This window comes from Phaseolus vulgaris, chromosome 10 (assembly GCF_000499845.2).
Source record: "Phaseolus vulgaris cultivar G19833 chromosome 10, P. vulgaris v2.0, whole genome shotgun sequence".
Taxonomy (NCBI): Eukaryota; Viridiplantae; Streptophyta; class Magnoliopsida; order Fabales; family Fabaceae; genus Phaseolus; species Phaseolus vulgaris.
This window is the reverse complement of record NC_023750.2, coordinates 6545642-6563400: the sequence shown is the minus strand read 5'-3', so window position 1 is coordinate 6563400 and position 17759 is coordinate 6545642. Positions and strand designations below refer to the sequence as shown.

General features: G+C 31.8%; 1 protein-coding gene across 1 annotated transcript; it reads right to left on the bottom strand.

The window, feature by feature from the left end:
* Window positions 1-7457: 7457 nt before the first annotated feature.
* Window positions 7458-7886, bottom strand: LOC137813338 (NDR1/HIN1-like protein 10). The gene has a single exon (XM_068615516.1). It carries the CDS (start codon window positions 7884-7886, stop codon window positions 7458-7460), a length of 429 nt encoding a protein of 142 aa, XP_068471617.1.
* Window positions 7887-17759: the final 9873 nt, after the last annotated feature.

Here is a 17759-nt window from a genome sequence, read left to right as displayed (position 1 = left end):
GAACAATTGCAGAAAAGTGGTCACTGCAACACTTCATTTTGGTTCTTTTTCATATTGTAATTTTTATTTCCTAGGTTGGTTTCATGGATTTGAAGGTTCTTATTTGGAAGTTTTGGGATTTTTTTGATGTAAATTAGCATGCAATTAATGTAAATGAATCATTCTCTTGTTTTTTTTTTACACAATGTGTTACTGCATTTGTCTTTCATAAATGATTCTGAGGTTTTGGAAAGTAATTAAGGTATGAAAGGAAAGGTTTCAGTATGATTAGGGTTTCTTATTGAATGCTAATTAAGATTTTTGTATTGAATGAAAACTTCTATACCAAAGCCTCTTTAATTAATATATATATATATTAAAAAAATTCATTATATAGCGATCAAATTTAGAAATAAAAAAGTTTAGTTATTATATTAACTAAATTATATACTATTTTATTGATTAAAAAATATTAATATTTAAATAAAAAATTATAAAATAGTTTATAAATTGATATCTAAATTAGTTATTAATATTTTACATTCTAAATTAGTTTCTAAAAGATTAATACAAACTAATTTTAAAAGATAAAGTACTAAGTTGTTAAGATCTTAATAATTAATAGTTAGATATTTATTTAAAAATTATTTTATATTTTTTTATTAATAATAAAAACTACCTTATATTTTAATAATTTTTTTTAAGTTATAAAATAATCTCTAATTTAATCAAATAGTAACTAAATATTTTAATTTCTAAAATTAGTTTTTATTTAATAATTTGTTGCAGTAATATATATATATATATATATATATATATATATATATATTTTTGTTAATAAACTAATTAAAAAGGTGAAAAATAAGTTTTGTTCTGAATTATCTGTTACACTCAACAGAAAAAAGTAATATGCATAATAAAATTCTGTGTTCACAATAAATTTCTATAAAAATAATTAAGCTAAATTATATATGTAATAATGATGGGAATGAGTTTCAGACCTTATAATTAAAAAATTTAATTTTTATAAATATAAATATTAAATATATAGTCGGTTATAGTGTAGTTGTTTGATATCATAGTTTTTTTACAATAATAATTTCAAATACATATTTTAATTTTTAAAATAAAAATTGTTTTTTTTAAAAATATTTTTATAGAGAATCTATTTGATAATTATTTTTTAAAAATGTCTATAGATATTAAATATATGGTGGGACTATAGCCTTTACAGATTAAAACAATAAAAAAATAACTGCTCTAAAATAACAGTGTAATTTTTATATTTTATACACCACTCTAAGTATGTGAAGCAAGCATTTAAGAATTTGCTAGTTATCAGCTTCAAGTTTTTAAGTTAGCTAGAGTAAAAACCTTTGCATCATAATGTTGTTCTTTTGATTCTGAATAACCCAATTTTTTTTTTCTTACGCATGACCATGATATGAAATTGATAAAAGCTTTCATATGGCCATGAAAATGTTGAACATTGCTCATCCCAACCTATTTGTTACACATATTCTATACACTCAATGTTATATCACAAGTGAAAAAACAAGTGGCTAACAGATTCATCTTTTTTGCCACACATTGTGCACAAACTATTTTCTATTGTAACTCCTTTATTATCTAACTTACCCTTTGTTGCCATTCTACTTAAAATGATTCTCCAACAGAGTGTTGGACTTTGATTTTTCATCAATTTTTGAACATGTGTGATTCTTCTCCTAAGATATGGTTTTGTAGGTACCTAACTCGCCTACTGTGGCATGTTTGTGTAAATGAAAACATGATTATGAACCCATACAATAATGTTCACATACAAATCTTATCATATCATGATTCTCTCATATATCCATACAATCAAGAAGGAATAGGCACTTACCTTGTTCCATGAGTGATCCTACTAGAACAATTACTTTATCTCCTTTGTCCCAATCTATCTCTTAGCAATTCCATTCTTGTCACACACTTTCGTGATGGCTAACCGTGAGACAACTATTATTTGCAGAGACAGAATCCTATAGCCTTTAATTCTCAATCTCCATCAGATGTAGGTTTTCATTAGGTATATCATCAGATATATATTTCTCACATTAACCAATGGGCCCTTTAATTGTATTATTATTATTATTAAATTATATTCGGGCCCAAAATCCAAACTCTAAGTCATGTGAGTCACTTTATAGAAATTAATTTACATAATTTCTTACAGTTTGTTCATGTGGTTGGCATATAGTCTTGGATATGTTTCTATTAATAGTTTCTCTCCAACTCATTTGTCATGTCAGAATTTGATTTCATTCTCTCTTCCAAATTTCCACTTAACATTATTCTCAAACCAATTTCCATATTCTTCTCTACTTGTTACACTTCTAAGTTCCTTCTACCACCATGATTCCTGATAGTTGTCGTTTTGCTGCCAAATTAAAATGATTCTAGCGTATATTATTCTAACGCTAAATAGATGATAGTATAGTGTTAGAATATATGGCCTTAAACGAGAGGGGGGGTGAATTGTTTAAGAAAGATTTTCGTAAACTTTTAAGCTTAGAATGAAAAATACTTCAAGAAAGCCTGGATTAAGAATTCAGTTTTTCAAAACATAAAGCAAAAGCACAATACTGGAAAAACAATCGGTTGTTTTACCGAAACAATCGGTTGTTTATACCAGTTATCAATTGACAAAACTGAATTTAAAGAGATAGGGATAGAGAAATTGTACACAGTTGTTTATACTGGTTCACTCCAAACCCAGAGCTACATCCATTCTTCTCAGAAACCCTGAGAAAATCCACTAAGCAATCACCACTCGATCACTTACACAACAACCAAGAGAATGACCTTGAACACCTCAAGAAACACACTCTCCTTGGTCAACACACCAACACTAAGATTGCTGATCTTGATCCCCTCAAGAACACACAGCCAATCTCAGCAAACACAGAAACGAATACTTGTTCAACAGAGTACAAGGATTACACTTGTTACAGAAGATAATCTGAAATCAATACAAGTAGAATCCTATTCCATACACTTTGATCAATCACAAACTCTTAGCAATCTCAGCTCTTTGAAAAACTCAAAACTCTTAGGAAAAAGTTTGTCAAAGATTCTTAAAATCTCAAATCTGTTTTTCTGAATATATTCAAAGATGTAGTTTGTTATCAAATCTTAACAAACTCTTAAATTGCATTAAAAGGATTGGTCAAAGGATTTAATGACTGAAGCGTAAGCAGTTAAATCATTTAAAGCTCAGTCAAACAGAAAACAGTTTTTCTGTTATGGTCCCAAAACAAACAATCGGTTGTTTCCTCGAATCAATCGGTTGTTTTGGTACTTAACAGTTCAACCATTTTAAAAACAGTTTTCAATCGTTTTCTCAAAACACCTAAGTATAAACAATCGGTTGTTTCGACAAAACAATCGGTTGTTTTAACTTAGTTTGAAAACATTTTACTTTCACAAAGATTGAGAATGCTAATGCTTTAGATTTAATCAAAGGGTGGATTACAACATATAAACTACCCCAGAACTAAGCTAAACCAGCACAACAACATCAAGCACAACCAAGGCTTCAACATCCTTCAAAGGGTTTGGATTCTTCAAAACTTGAACACCACTTGGTTCAACAATGAAGTGGTCAAATGACCTCAAATTGTCTCCCAACAAATCCAATAGTAAAATCAGTAGATCGGTGTTTAGAATCTATCTGCAAGCAATAAAAGTTAGCAATGACAATAAAGATAAAAAGAGGTTTGAGATAATTGTGTAGAAAATATAAAAGAGATTAAAAGAATGATTAAAAAGTTGTTGATCCCCAAGTTCTTTCACCATTGAATTCTTCATAGGTTCTCGAAAGATTACTGTGCGACCAAACTTCAAGTCATTCCTTTGACACAAGGACCCTATTAATCCTACTTTTCACTAACCCATTCGATTTATACCAAGTAAACATTTTGCCAACCAACAAGATCTACCAATTCAGATTTTTCTATGAAGGCGTTAAACCCATTTATTTTTATTCTGTAATCGAACACTGAAATCAAGCTCTTCCTCTCCTCTTGTCTTCTGATAGAATTAAAATCCCCAATAACGCACTAGGCCTTAGAAACTTGATTCTTCCTGTACTCACTGATCTCCTCCCAAATCAACTTCTTTTCCTTCAACGAGACGGAGCAATAAACATTCACAATTGTGACTTGTACCCCAATCCCAACCTTCCATAACCCTTCAATAATAGAAAAATTTCTTCCATTGAAAAAACTAGACATCTGAAAACAATTCTTTCTCCACATTGTAATAATCTCACCTACATTATAGTTAACGCCATTTTCAACCCAATCTATTTCATTAGAACCCAAAAAAGATAAAAAATCTCCTTACTTAACATAGAGCATTTAGTCTCTTGTAACCAAACAATGTCTTCCGGTTCCTTACTAATCAGATCTTTAAAATATTTTCTTTTGATGTTTCCTCCCCATAAACTCACTTATACTCCCACGAAAAATACCTCCACAAGTAGCAAGACCAGAATATCCCCTAGCAGCCCAATTAGTGTTAATTTTAACCCAGTCTGGTGAAGGGAACTTCAATATAACAAGAAGAGGACGAAGAACTTTACCAGTACGAGTATTAATACCAAAAAACTTAATCACAGTGAAATCTAACATATCATTCTTCATTGAAGCTTTAGACGAATTTCTTACTAGACAAGTTAAATCTTTAATTACTGAAATAGCCCTAGAAACACCACTCTTATCCTGAAATCTAACATAATTCCTCATACGCCATATCATCCAAATAGAAAAAGTTATCACAACACGCTTAATCAATTTAACCAAAGGACTACCATCACTCTTAATAAAAGAAAGAAGACCATCCTTATAAGAGAAATGAGAAGTAAGAAAAATCTGCCGAACTCAACTCCAAATATGCAAAGTAGTAGAACATTCAAAAAATAAATGCTGAATTAGATTCCTCATGCTTTTCACAAAGCGACAAAGCGTACATATAGAACATAAATGCAAATCTTTATTCTGAATATGCTGATCTGTAGGAAGTCGTCCATGAAAAACTTTCCAGAGTACTAGTGTTTTGGAAAGCAAAATAGATGAAGACCAAATGAATTAATTACCCCCAACCACAGGGAACTCCTGGTTCCGAGAAAAAAAATCATAGCCGATTTAAGAGTGAAACGACCATAGTTATTCAAAATCCAATTAGGAATATCCTGTTTCTCCCTAACCATGATATGATTAAAAAAATGAGACATCTGCTGTAAAGGTAAAGGAATATTTCAATCACAACTTGTCCAAAATTGAGAAACTATATCCGAAATGCTAGCACCATCAGATAACCCTCAAATATTTAGAAGTAGTAGAACACTGTCTATCATTCCAAAAATTAATAAATCTTAGAAGTATAATTAAGTATAGTAGAATAAAACCCTTTTTACTCTTGTTTGAGAATATTAAGATACCAAATAAATTCTCTTTGAAAGTACTTTTTTCCTTGAAAGACACTTTACGAGGATGTTTTGTGATGAACTTTGCTTTAGATTTTCTAATCGATTTTTTGTTATAATTTAGAGAAATTTATAATTATTAATATTTATCACATAATTTGACAATATTTAATAAACGATCTTGTTAAATCAATAGATAAATCACGATATAAAAAATTAGGACCCACTCTCTATTCAAAATTTATTGTCTTAAGCTTTTTTTAAGGTGATGTGGTAATTTTTTATATCGATTTGTTTATGATATTAATGTTAAATTTTTTGGTGATTTCTCCGTAAGACCAATGAGAACATCAGATCCAGTTATTGGTCTTGGTAACTAATGAATTAATTTATACCTTTAACTCAAAATCTTAAAGATAATAGATTTTCTTTCTTTATATAATCATCTATCAACATGTAACTTTCTAAAAGAATCATCTTATCAATTTCACAATATATAAATATACAAATTAACTATGAAAATTGAAAAAAAGTAAGTAATTCCTAAAAAAATAAAATAATGCAAGCAACCAATTCAAGTAAATACCAATAAAAGTATTGATAATGGTAATCGTTATAATATAAATAATTTGATTTATATATATATATATATATATATATATATATATATTCTAATGTTTTTATTTAGATAGTATTGGCTTAGGTGAGGAGGTAAGAGTGACATTTAAAAAAGACATAAATATAAATGTTATAATATACTTTTATTTAGAGATGATGCATCATATAGTATTTAAAACAATACTTTTTGAATGGAATAATTTTTAAGAGAAATATATATATATATACATATATATATATATATGTATTTATACATATATATATTTATATATTTATACATATATATATATATGTATATATATATATATATTTATATATTTATACATATACATATATATGTATATATATATATATATATATTTATACATATATATATATATGTATAAATATATATATATATAAAGTTAATACTTATATATATAGAAATCAATGCATATTATAACATTTTTTTTGTTCGCAATCGTTCTTTTCTTTTTCTCTTCTCATTTGTTATTGAGTGTAAGAGATTATCTAGTGAATCAAAATTACTTTTGAATAAGTTTTTATTTGTTGGTTGTTGTTGAATAGAGCGTTAAAGAAAATATGACAATTTTTTTTATGACAAATAAAAGAATAAATATGAAAATGTTTAGAAATATTTCCTAAATAGGTTATGATTTTTGCATAAAAAAAAACATCGTTCCAATTAATAATCACCCTGCTCAAAACAAGAAATTGGAAAAATTTGAAAACAAGAAAAGAGGTATTTAATTCACTTTCCTATTTTTTTTAATCTTTGGAGTAAGTGAAGTGAAGCTTTGTTTAGATCTTATAATAAATTAGGAAAGTGATTTAAATTCTTCTTTTGTAATATTTTTTCTTATTATTAATCACTAACATAAGAGAACTAATAATTTTAAGTTGATTAATTTCTTTTAATTATGTTTTTACTTGAGATTCAATTGGAAATTCAGTGTCATCTAGTTCAATTCAACCCTAAAATTGGTTAATCTAAAAATCAGCCTATAAAATAGTGACCCAGTGAAAAACCAACCATTATTTTGAGGAAAAACAGATCTGTGAAGTTAATTACAGTTGGTATGTGTTAAATTGTTAATTAACATTTTGCAGCCATAACTCATGAAAAAGAGATAACGTGATTTATAATTTTTTTTTATGGAAATTATTTAAAATTCTACATTTTCTTTCCATCCAAGAGTAATTTACATGCATAAGATCTCAACAAGAATTCTCAAACCCTAAAATAAATATAAAAAAAAAACAAATTCTACAACATAAAAAAGAATCAAAACAAAATTTTTCATCAAAATTAAAATTCACCTTCTTTGTGATTTCTCTTTTTGAATTCTTGGATCAAAGTAACACCCAATATACAAAAAATAATAATAATTCTTTAATCTTTTATCCAATCACACAAAATACTATTATTCATGGGAATTTGTAAGTCACAAAGAACCTTCGTAGGAGTGCTAATCTTCTTCGATGGCCAAAACTTGACACTGATGTTGTAAATTCCTGACATGTTGTCACTGTCCAACTCTGAATGTTGATTCGCAGAGAGTGCAAGAACGCGTTCACCATTGAAATGAATGCTCAATCCTGTGAAACCTTCAATTAGGGTTTCATCGGGTTGAGAGGCAAATGTGATGTTGTTGTAGGAGGCGACGACGTTGATGTAGTCGAGGGTGGTGAATTTGCTAGGTATACTGAGTTGCAGGGTGAGGTTGTAATGGAGGGTGGTGTTGGTGTAGGTGAAAGAAGTGAGAGTTGCATTTTTCACAAAAAAACATATTGGGATTGTGAAAAGTATCGTGTTTGTCATTGTTTTTGTGAGACACCAATTCCAAGAAGAAAATTCCCACAACAAAAAGAATGATGGTGAGGATGAATGACCATAAAAACTTTGATGTGATACATTTTTGTAGGAACATGACAAAATTTGCCAAGGTGAATTTCTTTATATGTTTGGGAAATATAAAATAAGAGAGAGAATGGTGTTTTAGAGTTTGAAGAAGTTTCTGAAGAGAGCAGAGAGATGTGAGAAATTTGTTCCAAAGAAGTTGTGATATCAATGGTTTTCATTCTAATAAAAATTATAAAAAAAAATCTAAAATATGTAAAAATCAAGTGATTTTATTTGTTTTGGTTCATTTTTAAATAGAGCTAAAATAAATTTTAAATTTTGAAATGCTTTATATTTCAAAACTAAGAAGAAGAAAACATAAATTTAGTTTTTAAAAATTTGTGTTCATTATACTCACTATAAGAATAAATGGTCGTAGAGTCGACAAAAAGCGACACACAAATAAAAAAAGTTGACACTAAAGCGTGATTAGTGTTCACCTTGCATCGGCTAAAAAGCTCATGTTCCATGTCTGAAAGTTATTGAATCTTGCGTTGGTCTATGGAAGGATGTTAGTAGTGTCAACGTAACGAACGCAAATTAGATTACCAATATTTAATAATATAATGATAACGTTGGTTAGACCAACGCTAAATAAACTAAATATAAAAAAAATAAAAATTAACAAGGTGTTGTAAAAGCATTCACTTTAAGTAAATAAAACATTTTAATTAAAAGGTTTGTGTCGATTTAGTCAGAACTATACAAAATTAACAAAAAAAATGTGGATTTTGAGTGGTTCAAGCCAATGCTAACTGGTAGAAAAAAATTGATAGCGTCAGTTAAGTCGACACTAAAGGTAATGAAACATTAGTTTAGTTTAAATAATTTTCAATCCGCTTTTAAATTTGAAGCATGCCTATATCAATTATAGTTCAAAACTCATTATCATTACAAACTCAATGTCAAATCTAATTCAAAATCCAAATCAAAAATAAATTTCAATTACAATTCCATATCCAAATCTAATATGAATTGTAATTCCAGATTCAACTATAACACCAACCAATCAATTTTTTAGTTTATAATTTTAGTTTTAAACAAAACATTTTAAAGATGTGGTAATCAAGCAATAGTGAAATAAAATGTACTATAAACATGCCATTAACAATTCAAAAAGTAAGATTGTCTAAGAAAAATAGATAAAAAATATGAATGAAGAATGTTTGATAACTCCAAGTAAGACCCAAGAATGTTTGAAAATTAAAGATAAAACCAACTATAAGATTAAGAAAAAAAAGTGTCATTTGACACCATGATCAGAGTGAAGAGACAATTGAAAGTAGTTGTAAAAACAATGGAAATGATTAAAATAAGTTATAATTACCTTTTTGGTCTCTACATTTGAGGTTAATATTCAATTTAATATAGTGGTTTTAAAAAAAAATCTATTTCGTCCCAAGGTTTTTTAAAAATGTTCAATTTGGTCCCTTCTGTTAAGTTTCCACCAAGAACGTTAACTGTTGATGATGTGACACACACAGTCATATTGGTCTGCACACGTGGCGCATCTAGAGTCTTAGGTCTCCACTTTTTTCTACCTTTTGTTCCCTTCTCTCACCTCACCTCACCTCCTTCACCTAACTTCTTTTGCACAACCCACCTCTCCTTGCCTTCTTCACCCAACTTCTTCTGCACGACTATGACACTCAACAAGTATGCTTGTTTGTTTAAATCTATCTTATGGTTTGGATTTAGGAGAATCCACTATACTCTATGTCACTGAACACATATCACCCAAAAGTCCAACTCCAAAGGTAGGTGACATTTTTTTTGTAACAAAAGCAATTTAATTTTTTTTATTAGAAAGTGCTTTTTGTGAGAAGGTAACAAGCACGAAAAATCTATTTTTACTTTTTTATTTATTTATCTTTAACTAAAAATTAAGTTTTATGCTTACTAAAAGTTTTTTTTTTTTTTTTGAAATTGTAGTATGTTGTTATGATTATGTTTATATTTTTAAAATGCTTGCTTTTTGAAAAGGTGGTGTTAACGGTTGTCTAATTAGTTGTTGGTTTTAATATTAGCTCTTACTTTTATTGATATTATTGAACAATATACAAATAGAGCTAATGAGAACATAATATGGGGTGTCTAATAGTGTGGACACTTAATTCTTATACAAATGTACGTTATGTTTTTTGTTTTTTGTTTTTTATCAGCAAAGAATTAAGTAAATTAAAGGGGATACTTTCGGGGTATCCTAACCCTTTACAAAACCTTCACAATCTATCCTAAAAAGCTTTAGGAAAACAAGGTATAGAAGGTGTGCACATAAAGACCTATAAACCAACTAACCAAGCATAAACTTCTATGTACAGATAGGGACAAATCACATATAAAAGAGCAGAAACCTAGGCCCACTTTCTCAGCATAGCAGCATGGAATACAGCCCCACTTCTCCACAAAATCCACACGGGGTCCACTCTTCACACACCTTTACACCTTGACCCATCCCACCTTCAAACCAACAAGGTCCAGTTGCTGAACTGCTAGTGACAAGTTTGGTGCAGTTCCACTCTTCAAATACAATTTTCTCCTTTCCAATTCACTCATCCAAGACTTCCCTGCTTCGACACTTACCTCTTAAAGCTACACTGTTTCAAATAGCATTCAAGTATTGAAGACAGCTACACGGACAAGTTGGCTTCCATCATTGAGCTAATTGAAATTTGTTAGTTTTCAGCCTCAACCATTCTACTTTCCACTCGTAAACAGACTAGGCAATTGGAGCACACAGCAGCACCACGTAAGCTTGAAGGCACTAAGGCATTCTTGCACCTTAACTCCCCAACGCAATACATCACCGAAAACTAGCACTTTGCTTCTAAAAACAGTGACCAAAATTCAAAAACCCCATACCATTCACATGGTTACCCTTTGCCTCACTTTTCATTGCAAAACCAAGGTCCTAACCAGAAAAACATAACCCAACTTTGGCACCTCAAAAGCTGCATCACACATCAGCAGGTTCAATAAAAACCTACTACAAATAGTGGCCCTTCTTAATAGGCAGCCCCTGCACCCTACAACAAAACCCATTCCAGCAGCCATCACATTTACTTTCATTAGCGTATAACTGCAATGCCCATCCAACATGAGTGAAACTCTCCTTGAGGTTGATGATCCATGCTGCACAACAAATCCTACACAACCATTATCTTCCCCTGCACCCAACAAACATTACCCGCTCCTTCAACCATCTCATTCACTTCAACAACTTCTCAGAATTAAGAAGTAACGAAGAAACACCTTCCACATCCTATATTAATTGTTACACCATCTACTGTAGGTCCATGACTGCATCAAACAACCCACTTTGAATTCACCCCTGCAAACAGAAACTCTTCCAATTCTGCTACACCACACTCCTCCTACATAGACACTCAACTTCTTCCTTCATTTGACCTCCATCCATAACACCCCTTTCACTCATTTAAATCTACTAATGCAGGATAGGGGGTTCAAAACCCAATCAGCAAAAGAGTAGTTAAAATCATGTGCCTTATGTTTCAGCCATAACCACGATTTAAGCTGGGCATTTTGGAAAACTTCTTCCGCATCTACAACTCCTTAATTAAAGACAACTGAGTTTCTATGCTCCCATAAACACCGGACTATAGCTGCCCACACCCCTTTCCAAACCAAGTTTTGTTTATTACTACTATGGGTCAGATGAAAGCTCACGAAGTGGGTCATTAACTCATTATGTTGGACAGACAAAATTCCAATCCATCTATAGCACAAGGTCCCAACGCGCAGAGCATGATTACACTCCAAGAAGAGATGTTTGTTGAACCAAGTGGTGTTCAATGTTTTGAAGAATCCAAATCCTTTGAAGGATGATGAAGCCTCTGCTTTGCTTGATGCTGTTGTGCTGGTTTAAGCCTTGTTCTGGGGTAGTTCAATGTTGTAATCAACCCTTAGATTAAATCTCAAAGCAATTAGCATCTCAATTTTATCAAAGCAAAATGTTTTTCAAACTAAGTTGAAACAACCGATTGTTTACACTTAGGTGTTTTGAGAAAGTTTGAAAACTGTTTTTGAATGGTGTTTTTGTTAAGTAACAAAACAACCGATTGATTCGAGGAAACAATCGATTGTTTGTTTTAAAACCATAACAGAAAAACTGTTTTCTTTGACTGAGCTTTAAATGCTTTAACTGAATACACTCCAGTCATTAAATGCTTTGACCAATCTATTTTAAATGCAATTAAGAGTTTGTTAAGATTTGATAACAAACTATATTCTTAGATATATTCTGAAAAACTGTTTTAATGTTTTTAAGAATCTTGAAACATAGTTTTTAACAAGAAGAGTTTTTTAAAGAATTCTGAGATTGCTTAAGAGTTGAGAGATTGATCAAGGTGCTGAATAGGATTCTGCTTGTATTGATTTCAGATATTCATCTGTAACAAGTGTAATCTTTGTAAACTGCTGAACAATTCGTGTGCGTGTTTTGCTGAGATTGGCTCTGTGTTCTTGAGGTGTTCAAGATTAGCAATCTTAGTGTTGGCCAAGGAGAGTGTGTTTCTTGAGGTGTTCAAGGTCATTCTCTTGGTTGTGGTGCAAGTGATTAAGTGGTGATTGCTTAGTGGATATCCTCAGGGTTTCTGAGAAGACTAGATGTAGCTCTAGTTTGGAGTGAACCAGTATAAACAACTGTGTACAATCTCTCTATCCCTAACTCTTTAAATTCAGTTTGTTTGTTGTTTGCTGGTATAAACAACCGATTGTTTCGAAGAAACAACCGATTGTTTTTTTTCTAGTATTACAGTTTTGCTTGCTGTTTTGGCTAACTGAATTGCTGAATCAATTGGTTTCTAAAATAAGTTCATTCTAGTTTTGAAAAGTTTACGAAAAACCCTTTAAACAATTCACCCCCCTCTAGTTTAAAGCCATCTTTTCTAACAATTGGCATCAAGAGCTTGGTTCTTGAAAGTCATTCAAGTTGATCCTAAAATCTTTCAAAATGGCTGATAGACTACCGTTTGGGGAAGTTGCCTCAATAAACAGACCACCCTTGTTTTGTGGTTTGAATTACCAGTTTTGGAAAGTTAGAATGAAAATATTTATGGAATCTCTTAACAAAGGAATTTGGGATGCAATTGAAAATGGCCCTTTTATCCCAACGTTTGAAAAAGATGGTTCTGTCATTGAGAAGCCATGGTCTCAATGGACTGATGCAGAAAGTAGAAAGGTCAAATTCAATTGCATTGCCAAAAATATTATAACCTCTGCTTTAAATTCTGATGAGTTTTTCAGGGTCTCACAATGCAAATCATCAAAAGAAATGTGGGATACTTTGGAAGTCACTCATGAAGGAACAAATGAGGTGAAAAGAGCTAGAAAGCATGCTCTCATCCAAGAGTATGAGATGTTTAGAATGCTTAAAGGTGAAACCATAGCTGAAGTGCAGAAAAGGTTTACACACATCATCAATCACCTTATGAGCCTTGACAAGACGTTTGATAAAGAGGAGCTGAACATCAAGATCTTGAAATGTCTTGATAGAGCATGGCAACCAAAGGTAACTGCTATTTCCGAATCTAAAGATCTAACATCATTAAGTGTTGCCTCTTTGTTTGGAAAGCTTAGGGAACATGAGCTAGAGATGAATAGACTCAATGTTCAAGAGAGTGAAGATAAGCACACAAGGAGCATAGCCTTGAAAGCATCCAAACATAAGGGAAAGCAAGATTCAAGTGATGAGGAAAATCTTAGTTTGCTGTCAAGAAAATTCAGCAAATTCTTAAAGAGAAACCGCAACAAAGACAACAACAAGGATAGGTATGGAAACAAGAAACCCAATGAATTTAATTCAAATAACTATACTTGTTTTGTTTGTGGTGAGCAAGGTCACATAAAGGCTGATTGTCCCAACAAGAGCAAAGAGAAAAAGACAAGCTACAAGGAGAAGAAAGGCAAGACAAAAAGAGCCTACATTGCTTGGGATGAAAATGAAGTATCATCACCAAGCTCTTCATCAAGTGAAGATGAAAAAGCCAACATATGCTTAGTTGCTGAGGATGATGATGATGATTCTTGCAGTTCAAGTGAGGTAAGTTCATGTGCTTCCTTAAATGAACAAAACTATAGTGAATTGCTTGAAGCTTTTCAAGAAACTCATGATGAAGCTAATAGATTGGTTCTTTCAAACAACCGATTGAAAGATCTTAACAATGGGCTTGAAAAGAAAGTTAAATCACTTGAAGAGGAACTGAGAAAAGCAAAAAGTGATTTTGAAAAATTGGAAAAAGATTTCAAAAATGCCTCTTGCAAGTGTGATACTCTCAATTGCACAAATTGTGAAAATCTTGAGAAAAAGGTTCACTATCTTGTTGAAACTGTGGACAACCTTTCAAAAGGAAAGTCAAACTTTGAGAATGTCCTAGCATCTCAAAGCCGTGTTTTTGGAAAAGCTGGTTTAGGCTTCAATCCACAGAACAAGCAAGATAGGTTTTCAAAAAGTTTTTTGAGAAAATCAGAAAAACAACCTATTGTTAAGATGAAACAACCGGTTGTTACATGCTTTTACTGCATGAAGAAAGGCCACTCTGTTAGATTCTGCAAAATTAGAAAATATTATGTTCCTAAAGGTTTTATGAAATGGATTCCTAAGGGATGTGATGTTTCTAACAGCAAAGAAAAGCCAAATGGACCCAAATTTGTAATGGGACCAAATCTTGCAACTTGAATTTGTTTATGCAGGAAAAATGAAGAGAAAAGGAAGAATTGAGCCTTCTGATCAAGCTGTTGAAGAAAAAGGCAGTCAATGAAGCTGAATCAATGCTGTGCAAAAGGTCAAAACAGTGAAAAGAAGTTTTCTTGATCAACAAGCAATTGGCTCATTGAAGAAACAACACAAGGATAAGACATTCCTTTTATTTGTTATCAGTTTCTGTTTCAAAGTTCCTTCTTATGATTAATTGTTTTTTAATCAATGCCATGTACTTTAATCCATTTCTGTTTATGGTTAAAAATTACAAAATCAATTTTTTAACTGCTGCAGAAAAACAACCGATTGTTTCTTCGAAACAACCGATTGTCTTGAGTCTGACAGCACTGTGAAGAAATTGATTTAACTGATTTTTGAATTTCTAGTCGTTGCAGATATTTTTCAAAGGGAGAATCTTGGTCAAAGGGTCTGTGTTGAAAGCTGATCACGTTCAGAAAGGATTTTCAATAGTCATAAAGGAATATATTCCAAAATCTTGGAAATTCAAGAGCTTTAATGACTAGTCAAAGATCACATGTGAAGACCATGTGATTTTGAGCTTTTTCTGACATTTTCAGTGCAGAACAGAGTCAAGTCCTCTCTCTGAAAAATCAGGTACCCATTGAATGAAATTAAATTCAAATTGATTCTCTTTCTACTATAAAATCAGGTGCAGATTTCTTTCATCAAGAACAACCAATTGCAACATCTATTGCAACATCTCTTGCACCATCTCTTGCAATTTTCTGTGAAGTGAGTTTTCGTCTCTGCTGTCATGGAATCAACCCCTCCCACCTCTAAAAGAGTCAAAACCAGAGCTGTAAGGTCTGGAGGAAGGCTTGAAAGCTGGTTTTCTGGTGACACCGATCTCATTGAGAAGTATAGATATGAAACAAGTGTCAAGAAGATAAACAACCCCAAGGTTGTGTGCTTTGACTGGCTGAAAAGTCAAAAGCTTGACAATGTGAGGAGGCTTCTCAAGGACCAATCACTCAGAAAGTTTCTGGAGCTCAAAGGGAACATATATCCAGATTTGGTGAGAGTTTTCTACACCAACTTGAAGTTTGAGGGAAACAACTTAGTCTCTCATGTGAAAGGCGTGGAGATGGAGATAACCCATGAGGTTTGGGCAGCTGTTGCTGGGCTTAAGTTCTCTGGATTAAGAATCAATAAAGGAAACCTTGGTGTGGTGGAAGATTTCAACAAAATCTAGTTCTACAAAAGTTGCTTGAAGAACAATCAATCTCAAGTTAGCACATGCTCGGTTGGAGGTTTGAAGCTTGATGAGAGGTTGCTTGCTCTCATTGTAACTTGGATTCTAACTCCAAGGGGAAGTAACCACTCTGTGTTGACTGAAGAAGATCTGGTTTACATCTTCTGCATCTCCAAGAAAGCGAAGATCAATTGGATTCACATAATCAAGGAACATATGCAAAAAGCCATGAGGTTAGGCGATTACCACTATCCCTATGCTATTTTAATATCTAAGTTTCTACACTATTTTGAAGTTAATCTTAAAGATGAAGCTTCTGAGCTGGTCAAGTCAACTCAAGAGTTGAACAATGGATCACTCAACAAGATGGGCTTTACAAAAATAGGTGGAAAGTGGATAAGTAAGGATGGTGATCATGGTGCATCTTCTAGTGGTGCTGCTCATCTTGAACAAGATGAACCTGCTGACATGGATGTTCAACATGAAGGTCCAGCTGAAGATTTTCAAGATGCAGGTCCTAGTGCTGATGCTGAACATCAAGGAGAAAGAATGCAAACCATGTCTCCTTTTGAAAGACTCATGGTGAATAGGCTAGATACCTTTGCTAAAAATCAAAGGAGCCTTCATGATCTATGTGTTAGTAACTTTCAGAGGATTGACATAAGGTTTGACAACATGGATGCAAGGTTTATGACTCTGGACGAACATATTGAAGCTGTCCAGAATCAAATCTTTGATCTTCAGTTTGTTGATGAAGAAGATTGAAAGAAAAACAACCGATTGGTCATCAAAACAATCGATTGTTTTTGGCTGTTCTCTTTTCTGGTTTTAAAATTTCTTTCCTTCTGCTGTTGCTGTTTTATTTCTGATGTAATGGGAACAATGTTTTAGTTTATCTCTTATCTTTGTCTATTTGTGAAGACAAATAGGGGGAGATATATGTTGTGTTTCCAATTGTTTTAAGTTTATGTTTTTCAAGTTGTTAAAAACAGTTTGAGTGATGTTATTTGGTTATGATATTAGATGTTTTAAGCTTTAATTGTTAATCTGTATACTAACAGAATATCAGAAGTTCAAAGTATTGCTCAAAGTTCTTTTGCAGGAATTGCTTCAAATTTAACCAAAGAACAACACAAGCATCAGGGATTTGTCTTCATCAAATAGGGGGAGATTGTTGAACCAAGTGGTGTTCAATGTTTTGAAGAATCCAAATCCTTTGAAAGATGATGAAGCCTCTGCTTTGCTTGATGCTGCTGTGCTGGTTTAAGCCTTGTTCTGGGGTAGTTCAATGTTGTAATCAACCCTTAGATTAAATCTCAAAGCAATTAGCATCTCAATTTTATCAAAGCAAAATGTTTTTCAAACTAAGTTGAAACAACCGATTGTTTTATCGAAACAACCGATTGTTTACACTTAGGTGTTTTGAGAAAGTTTGAAAACTGTTTTTGAATAGTGTTTTTGTTAAGTAACAAAACAATCGATTGATTCGAGGAAACAATCGATTGTTTGTTTTAAAACCATAACAGAAAAACTGTTTTCTTTGACTGAGCTTTAAATGTTTTAACTGAATACGCTCCAGTCATTAAATGCTTTGACCAATCTATTTTAAATGCAATTAAGAGTTTGTTAAGATTTGATAACAAACTATATTCTTAGATATATTCTTGAAACATAGTTTTTGACAAGAAGAGTTTTTTAAAGAATTCTGAGATTGCTTAAGAGTTGAGAGATTGATCAAGGTGCTGAATAGGATTCTGCTTGTATTGATTTCAGATATTCATCTGTAACAAGTGTAATCTTTGTAAACTGCTGAACAATTCGTGTGTGTGTTTTGCTGAGATTGGCTCTGTGTTCTTGAGTT